Consider the following 8,672-nt stretch of genomic DNA (forward strand, 5'->3'; position numbering starts at 1 on the left):
TATTTCTTTGATTCACCATTAAAAAAATTAAAATTAAAAAAATTTGTATTTTGGTGTAAAAAAATTGACTGCCATGATTTGGAATAAAATCTGACTTTGAATAACTGACAAAATAGTTGTTCAGAGCTTCATTGTTCATTGCTGAAAACTTTATTTCTCAAACTTAACAGGATTTTTTGACATGAAAATCTGAGACAAAGCAAGATTATAGTTTGAAATAGATTAATAGGTTTCAATAACTATCATTTTCCCCTTCAGATATACAGTGCATAATGGTTATAAGACAAAAGTTATCATTCTATGTAGTGAAGGGATTAACTGGAAAAGGAAAATCAACAAGCAACCAGTTATCAAGTATCCCTGAACCACTCAGTTTGCGTCACACTGCGTTAACTCTTGATTTAGATGTTTTCATAGATTTCAATTGTGTGATCAATTTCTCTTCCATCCATTTCTCTCTCGGCAGGGTTGTTGGCTGAATTTGTCTTTCTATCACGTTGGCGCTGCATTGAGGAGACATCCTGGTAGACATCACTTGCTGGCTGCTCAAGACTTGCGTAGTGTTCATCTGGTTCATCTTTGTCCTTTAAAATAATGAACATTAATAATAAGTTACACCTTGTGTTTTTTCTTTTGGGTTGTTTTATCATTACCAAAACCTGGCTAGAGTATTTCATAACATGCCTGACAAACCAAAAGCTGTAAATAGACATTTCTGAATTTAAGTTAGGGAGTAGTGCCAAACTAGGAAGTGCTACCTAAAATCTTAATGTATGTTTGTCCTGTGCTATATAAATTAGATTCAGTACAAGTAGACACTAAGATCAAAGTAGACGACTACGTTGAAAAACTGAGTCATACTGAAACTTGAGCTTTTAGCTCATGACATCCTTTTTGTGAAATTCAGCTTGCATGCTCCACAGTCTGTTAAAAATGTTTTTGCCAATTTCCTTAGCATGTACAGTAATTGGATACTGTAATAGGTATGTTTGCTTTGTGTTAGGAAAGTAATTCACTTATGCCAAGAAACATACCCTAAAATGCAGCTGAAGGTGATATTTTGGTTCTAGCGTTTCAGACTTCCATCCTCCTGCACTTTAACACTTTATACCACATGTGAAAGTTGTCACAGCATTTTCTGTCATATGAAGATGCCTTTCTAAAGGTGACAAAAAACACCCCATTGGAGAAGAATCATGACTGTCTCAAGCTTACACGGAACTGATGTAATAATTCTACTAGTTTCTATCTCAGCAGGTTTTCCACAGTACATTAAGTTCTGCTAAGTCCATTGTTGGGACTTTGCATTTCGTTTACAAGACTGCATACAGCTACTCACCAAAGTGGTTCCACATACAGATAATCCAGATGGTCCTGTCCTTGTACAGTATCTAACAAATAAAGAAGTTGGTCAGGTATTTTGTAAATTAAATCTTATAAGAGCTGTTCTGTGCTTTACTGATATAAAATATTACACTCAAACTGCCTACAAGAAGTAAGAATTATCACCTGCAATATTTCTTTTTCAGGGCAAGTCCAAGGACAAATCCAGTTACAATGGTAAACGCAGTAAGGACACCAATCATAGTGGTAATAGCAAGCATTTTCAGAGGAGAGGTACTGGACTGTCCATCTCCTAAAAAATAAATAAATAAATAAAAAAAACTAGGACTATACTCATTGTTAAGTTATCATGTGGACTAGCTCAGTGTTTTCTACTGTGTGAACTTGTTATTCTACAAGAAGGCAACAAGATAATTCCAACACTTACCTTCCATAGTATTATTAAGGTGGTCTGTATTTGTTCCAATAGCATGTGAACACTTGCAAGTGAGGTTCCCACTATCGTCTGGTGTTAAACTGGTCAGCTGAAGAAATACAGTCTGATTCTCGGTCATAAATCTGAACCTGGAGCCACATTCATATTTTAAGTCTTGTCCATGTTGATACAGCAGACGACACACTTCTCCCTCACTCTTCTTTGTTCTCACTTTACATACTATAAGTGTGATGATATTCAGTGTGTCATTGCTACAGACTTGAGTGACATATGGTTCTCTCCAAGGGCTTTTCACAATAGCCTCTGCAAATAACAAGAAACATATTTATAATCTGAATAACTATAAACATTGACGACTTGTTTTTTGTAAATAATGACAAAGCACACTGCCTAATTATACTTGCATCAGCCTCAGCATTTACATTTAGTCATTTGGCAGACGCGTTTATCCAAAGCGACTTACAAGTCACATTGGGTAAATGAGCAAAGGTTATTTTAAGACAACTGGAAAAGCATTACGAGAACACATTTAAACAAGTTCCAAGAGCTGCATAAACTGTATATAGTTAAAAAAGCTCATGTACAGTACCTTCAGTATTACAACCCAAACATGGAAGCAGAAGCAATAGAAAGCACAGCTTCCATTGAATCATAATGGCAAAAAGGGTCCAAAGAACAGAGCTGCCAGAAAACCATAAACTAAACTACTACTAAAATGAAGAGGATAAATGTTGTTGAGGTCCTCTGGCTAACTTAACCTAAAAGTACAACAAATTACACTTTAAGCATTTGAACTGACTGTTACATGTCTTGAAAAGGAAGTGCATGACATGACTACTTCTACTTTCTGTGAGTGAACACTATGTTTTCCTCTCTAAAAAGCACCAGTTTTATACAGAATCAGAATTACGAAACACGTACAATGTTTATATGCCTGTTTGTCCAGTTTGTTAAAATTATTATAAAATCTGTTTTTAAACAACCATTTGATAGTGGTTAAAATGAAATACACTACATATCCATGTAATATGAGAGCAAATTTTTAAGCTCAATGACAATAAACTTTTTTTTCTGTCTTCTAAAAGTTATGGCTCATCTATTGTTTTTCTACTTTACAGGAGTGCGGACAGATTTGTCATTAGGACAGATTTCTTTCAAATACATCTGTGCATTATACACTGCCTGTCACACACTTTAGCTTTGATTATAGCACACAGTAAAATTGGTTATTATTATTATCCTAAATTAAATTAGTGTGCCTGTGTAAACAGTTAAGTTTAGTGCTAGCTGATCACAGAACGGTGCCAACACTTGATCTAGTTTCATTCTAAATTTACTTGAGTCTACTGCTGCTTTTTAAGCTCAGTCCTGAAACTTACACTGTGACCACCTTACTGATAACCTGTTCTGGCTGGTTCAGAATCCATAAACGTGCATCTATATCTGTCTGCTTGCCTGTCTCTGTAGTTTCAGTTAATATCAGTCCTGTACTGTTACCTGTTGGTGTCCAGCTCATTTGAGGATCTAAGCTTTAGACAATTTGACAACTGTGCCAAAATTGTGCAGGACTGTTCTTAAAAACCTGAAGTAGATTCAAGTAAATGAAACTAGGTCAAGTGTTAGTGCACCAGGCACAAGAGAAGTATAAAAAAAACAACGTGTGAAGCAGTATAACCTCTTACATACAGTACACTCACTCAAAGATGACATTCACTGCTAAAACAAATTCCTTCAATTTCACTTGTGTAAAAATAAACAAATGTTACATGAAAGGTAGATTACACTAACAGGACCCACAGTTTCAGAAACGCCTCTTATTTTTATCTTTGGTCTGGATGTTGTGGGTTTTCTTCTGTGCTGCTCAGTGTCAGATAATGCATTATATTTATTTAGCCAAGCCAAAAGAAACCACAAGCCAAATCTTGTATAACAGAGAATCATGAGATAAGATAAGTGGTCTGTAAGTAACCTCCCATTAATTACAATATGTGTACTTCACAGTGTAAAAGTGATGTAGATATAATAAATATATTGATATAGGTAATTCTTATCTACAACAAACATTCTTCAAAAAGTAAACTATTTTGAAATGCTATACATTTTTATTGCATGTACAGCAATTATCATCAACTATCAGTATTTGAGCAAGTGTTGTGAAACTATGATACAGTATAACTCAGATTCTAACAACTGTTAAACTGCAGAGCCAGATCGACAGGCAATCTACTCACAGGAAAAATACATACACATTCACACTGTTGGTGTTGTGACATTTTCACTATCTTCCTAACTACTGTAGAACTCAAACTGCTGAGCAGCAATGACAATGACTATACAGAAACTGTTTAAGCAACAATTCCACTAATGAGACTGGTTTGACGTTTGCTGGTTAAATTTCATCACTGTGTCTGTATAATCCATCATTAGTTTTAATGAAATTTGTAAAAATAGTGTCAATACATAAAACCTGTTGACACTAACTTTCTAAATATAGGTAATAAATTACCTCCACGGTGATACTACCCCTGTGCAATGGCAGACAACAAGCATCCTGAGCTGCTGTCCTGCCGTTATCAACTTCAGGTAGGTAAGTTATCAATTTCATAAACATTCAGCTTGGATCTACATGAAACAAACAACAATTCTTTTCATATAACACCAGGCTAACTAGGCATACTTATTTTGGCATCTCAACTCAATAAAAACATAGGAGGAACTGTGTTTTGAAAGGGCACATCTGTCTTTTTGCATTTCCTCTGAAAGCTTTGAAGCCTTGAGCCAAACCACGACCCAGATATACAAACAAGTCTCACAGCAGACACTCGACCCAACTCACATTCTGTGAAACGCAATGTGAACTTCACTATTGACCAATATAGCATGTTGGCCTCAACACATCACACAGTCAGTCGCTCAGACACAGAGGTTGATTATTTAGCAGAGGAGGAGCTGTGACAATAAACAATACAAAGTGAGAGAATTAAGAGCTAGATAAAATTATACTATTTCTTTTCAATAGCTCCCAATCGTCCACTCAGTTCCTTAAGCTTCAATTACCTAAATACCTAGAGAAATTTAATTATAAACAGTGACTACATGTCTGCTTTATCTGTAGCAGCTCAGCTACAGAGAAATGTTTGGCTACTATGAAAATCAGTCTGAGGGTGCAACCCACACCTGTAAACAATGAACTTTGGATTAATTAGCCAAAGCCTTTCTCTCTAGTCACACATGCAGAAAACAAAGACATGCTAGTCAAACCCACGCTTTGCAATTCATGCTTCTACACCTTTGCAGCTGCTTTCATGGTTGTCTGTGAAACCCTGGCCTTTGTGAGTCTGTGGTCTGCATTTCACAGCTGAGAACGTGCTAAGACAGAAACACCAGACAAGCCAAGTTATGCTCACTGAACATCCACATAGATGCAGAAAGTCTTATGAAGGCCTAAATTAATTCATTTAATGTGATTAAAATATGTGACATTAATCCATGTTGTACCACGTCATAAGTGCTATCACGATCCAAAACACTAGATATTATACTGTGATTATTATAAAATTATATGAGTAAAACATAAACAGGCAGAGAAATAGAAAGATTTATCTCCTACCACAATACTTAGACATGTGAAGCACCACTTCATGTTAAACTCCATGCAGTAGTGCCATTATTATCCTGCAGCAGTAAAAAAAGAAAAAATAAATAATATTAGACAAATAACTTTAATTTTTCTCCTACATGTAGCTAAAGTAAGATTAAGTTAAGGCTGATACTAAAATAATAAAAGCTAAAAGCATGACTGTTAATGCTAGCTAGCTAATGCTAGCATGATACATGTATTAACTTTACCTTGAACAGAACAGCTGTTAATGTTATTTCTGTGTTTTTTGTAGAACCAAAGAACAAAGTATAAAAACATTAATAAACTATAACTTGAGTATTTTTAGTAAATAACACTAACTGATTGCGCCACCTGCTGCTTAAAAGCCGGAAATGAGAATATATGCTTTCAAAATAAAATAATGCTATTCCGAGAAAGAGTAAAACATGTAAATCTAAATGTAAGTATCAAACTGTATTCCAATTAAACTTGACTACATGTAATAATACAAAGGTAAAATAAATTTAAATATGATATAACATTATAAAAACACAGGAACTGTTGGGCTGCAGGTTTACACTGTGACCACTCGGTGGCGCCACGTAGTCAGTAATGACGTTGATCTGACCCAAAGGCTGCTGGGAAATTTTCTGTGAGGAAGCGTGAAGCTAAACAAGTTCACATCACTGAGGTAAATGTTTCTTAAATAAAGACGTAAACACACTTCATGTGCTGCTTGTTTTAAATTTACTGGTTGGTGAAATGTTTGGCATTGAGTGGGTGTGTTTTTTTATTTTTTAGTTTGTCAGTAGTGTCTTTAATCCTCCGAAGTTAGCTTAGCATTTCTGTTCTGTAGGGATGTTGTATTAGCAAATGCACATGTGTTAAAATCTAACAACCTAACACATGTTTAAACCTAACTATGTTTGTTGGTTGTTAAAACCAGTTTGTCTGTATTTTCCTCCGCAGATTTCGGAGTCCATAACGTTAGCACTGTTAGCAGAGAGACGCACTGAGCTGCAGCTGTCTCCAGTTATGGTAAGTGAGTTAATGTAAATAGTGTGTTTAGTTTTGTGTAAGTATATAATTGCCAAAGCTGCACTGGGTATCATGCTGTAATGCTCCCCAAAAACATGAGACAGCAGCATAAAAGAACCCCAATTAATAATACCTGTTTAAATCATTTGCTCACAGCAAGAGAAACAGTAGTGTGTTGACCCCATGTACAGTTTAGTGACAGTACATTAACTTATATTTTTACAAACAAATACAATGTCATGCTGATGATCAACTTTAAAGTGCAGTGCATAATTGATTAGTGAGATAACAGCTCATTGCTGATAGAAAAACTAATAAAAATGAGTGAATAAAAGTTCACATGATATGAAACTAAACCTTAACACTGTGTACTGATTTTTCTTATTAGCAGGAAGACATAAGCACTGTGATGTCCTGGTTTTCCAGCCCAGTGTACAACCGCTATTGGCAGCACTACCAGCAGGCCATGGCCTGGCACCAGAGACACAGGCGTGCCTACCAAAAGGCCTTAAAGGCTGCTTACGGCCCTGGCTACTGCCAGGAGCAGTATCCCAGCCGACACCAGCGTTATGCAGACTGGCATTCAAGAGAGAGCAGCAGTGAAAACGAGGAGGACAGGGACCTGGAGAGCAGCTCGGACAGCGAGATCGAGTGTGACGTCAGCAACATGGAGATCAGCGAGGAGCTTCGGCAATATTTTGCCCAGACTGAGAGGCACAGGGAGGAGCTGAGTAAGAGAATAGGGTGGTGTAGATGTTGAGATGGATAGGTGCTACAATGTAAAGAGTTTAAAAAGTGAAATGGTGACTATGGTGTCTCACCACAGAGTTTCCAGACTTTAATTTCCACAATTGTATTGGTAATAATTTGTTTTCGGGTAGGCATATCATAGTGAAATAATAAAGAGACTGACTGCTATTAGTCTAAAAATAATTTGTTTTTCTGTCTTTGCAGAAAAGCAGCAGCAGATGGAGGCTGAGCAGCAGGACAGCTACGTGCCAGCCGACCAAGACCTGCATGGTGTCTCCTGGCGAAGCACCACAGCTCCTCCCTCGGAGCGGCCCGGTGAGAGACGAGGGGCTGAGATGAAGAAGCTCTATGGCAAGGATGCAGCCAAGATCCTGGCCATGGAGGCGGCAATGCAGCTCACATTTGACAGAAACTGTGACCTCAAACAGCCCAAGTACTGGCCCGTTATCCCACTGAAACTGTAAAAGCTGCAGGCAGGGCTGTAAATTGTTGGATTTGGAGGAGATCCCTGCCCTGATCTCTTTGTGAGACAGCAGCTTTGTCCTGTAATGCACTGTGGCTGACGAGGCTGCTGATGTAGAACTAATGGTTTGGGTTAGCAGAGGGTTAGAAGTTATTTTAAGCACAAAAAAAGTCTCTTAAATTAGCTGAGCTTCTGCTTAGCCAGACGTGAATGTCACTGACCTGTCAGCTGCTACTCCAAACGACAACTTATGGTTCTAATAATACATATAACGCTGGATTTTAAGTAATTTATTTTATTTACTGCATGAAAACAGTCCACATGTTGGTTTTTTTTCTGGAGTTTCCACTGTTTTTGCCATGACCTAGATTTTAGGACAAACCCTCAGATCACAAACACTGAAGTGTCAGCTGAGGGTCAGAGGTACAGTGAAACCCTCCCGTAGGTGATGTAAATATATTCAAACAACATGTGCCTGGGTGTTTCCTCCTAATCTGTTTTTATTTGCCCTCTAGCTTGGTGATGTTTCATGCTGCAGTAGCTCCTCTTATGCCTGTCAACTTAGTTTAACCACAAAAACAATTTCCACCCCCCTCCTCTGTTCAAATGTAGAGGCGTTCCTGCTTGGATGCTTCTGATATTTTCACTTTCTAACAGACACGACCAGTGATTTGTTGTTGTAACTTCTAAACTACGCCTGTCAGAGTCTGGCATTTCATTGGGTGCAGAGTTGATGATGTGTTTTCTCAGGAGAGACATCCTTTTATCTTGGCTTGCACCACCATTGTTTGAGTTTCTCTTTTTTTATTTATGAATGAGAGATGTATAGTTTTATACAAATTCAGTTTAAATAAATAGTTTTATATCTGAATACAACCTGCTTTGTCAGTGGTGTCTTAGTTGCTTCTCTGTGTAACGTACATCTGGCTCTGGATTACATAACTGCCATTAGGCTATTTTAAGCAGTACATTTCTACACTCAAAAACTGGAATAGTATTTGAATTAATTCAGACATTTTACACTTGTCACATCATACAGG

At 37.2% G+C, this 8,672-nt stretch overlaps 2 protein-coding genes across 9 annotated transcripts; one reads left to right on the top strand and one right to left on the bottom strand.

Annotated features, from left to right (window-relative positions):
- Positions 1–149: 149 nt before the first annotated feature.
- On the bottom strand, positions 150–5,767 carry LOC113164261. Of its 6 annotated transcripts, none has more exons than XM_026363483.1 (6): positions 5,630–5,767; positions 5,391–5,455; positions 1,772–1,908; positions 1,510–1,636; positions 1,340–1,391; positions 150–584 (listed from the first exon to the last, which is right to left on the bottom strand). In XM_026363483.1, the coding sequence occupies exons 3-6, from the start codon at positions 1,896–1,898 to the stop codon at positions 402–404; spliced, it is 489 nt and encodes a 162-aa protein (XP_026219268.1). In that variant the 5' UTR covers positions 1,899–1,908; positions 5,391–5,455; positions 5,630–5,767; the 3' UTR covers positions 150–401. The 6 variants fall into 6 exon arrangements, with proteins under 6 accessions (XP_026219268.1, XP_026219265.1, XP_026219267.1 ...); XM_026363480.1 differs by having other exon boundaries at positions 1,772–2,083; XM_026363482.1 differs by lacking the exons at positions 5,391–5,455; positions 5,630–5,767 and adding an exon at positions 4,617–4,888 and having other exon boundaries at positions 1,772–2,083.
- A 202-nt stretch (positions 5,768–5,969) lies between these two features.
- gemin8 (gem (nuclear organelle) associated protein 8) lies at positions 5,970–8,463 on the top strand. Of its 3 annotated transcripts, none has more exons than XM_026361302.1 (4): positions 5,970–6,072; positions 6,351–6,419; positions 6,808–7,150; positions 7,374–8,463. In XM_026361302.1, exons 2-4 carry the CDS (start codon positions 6,417–6,419, stop codon positions 7,631–7,633), a joined length of 606 nt encoding a protein of 201 aa, XP_026217087.1. In that variant the 5' UTR covers positions 5,970–6,072; positions 6,351–6,416; the 3' UTR covers positions 7,634–8,463. The 3 variants fall into 3 exon arrangements, with proteins under 3 accessions (XP_026217087.1, XP_026217088.1, XP_026217086.1); XM_026361303.1 differs by having other exon boundaries at positions 6,028–6,071; positions 6,347–6,419; XM_026361301.1 differs by lacking the exon at positions 5,970–6,072 and adding an exon at positions 6,095–6,161.
- Positions 8,464–8,672: the final 209 nt, after the last annotated feature.

Source organism: Anabas testudineus, chromosome 2, assembly GCF_900324465.2.
Source record: "Anabas testudineus chromosome 2, fAnaTes1.2, whole genome shotgun sequence".
Lineage (NCBI taxonomy): Eukaryota > Metazoa > Chordata > Actinopteri > Anabantiformes > Anabantidae > Anabas > Anabas testudineus.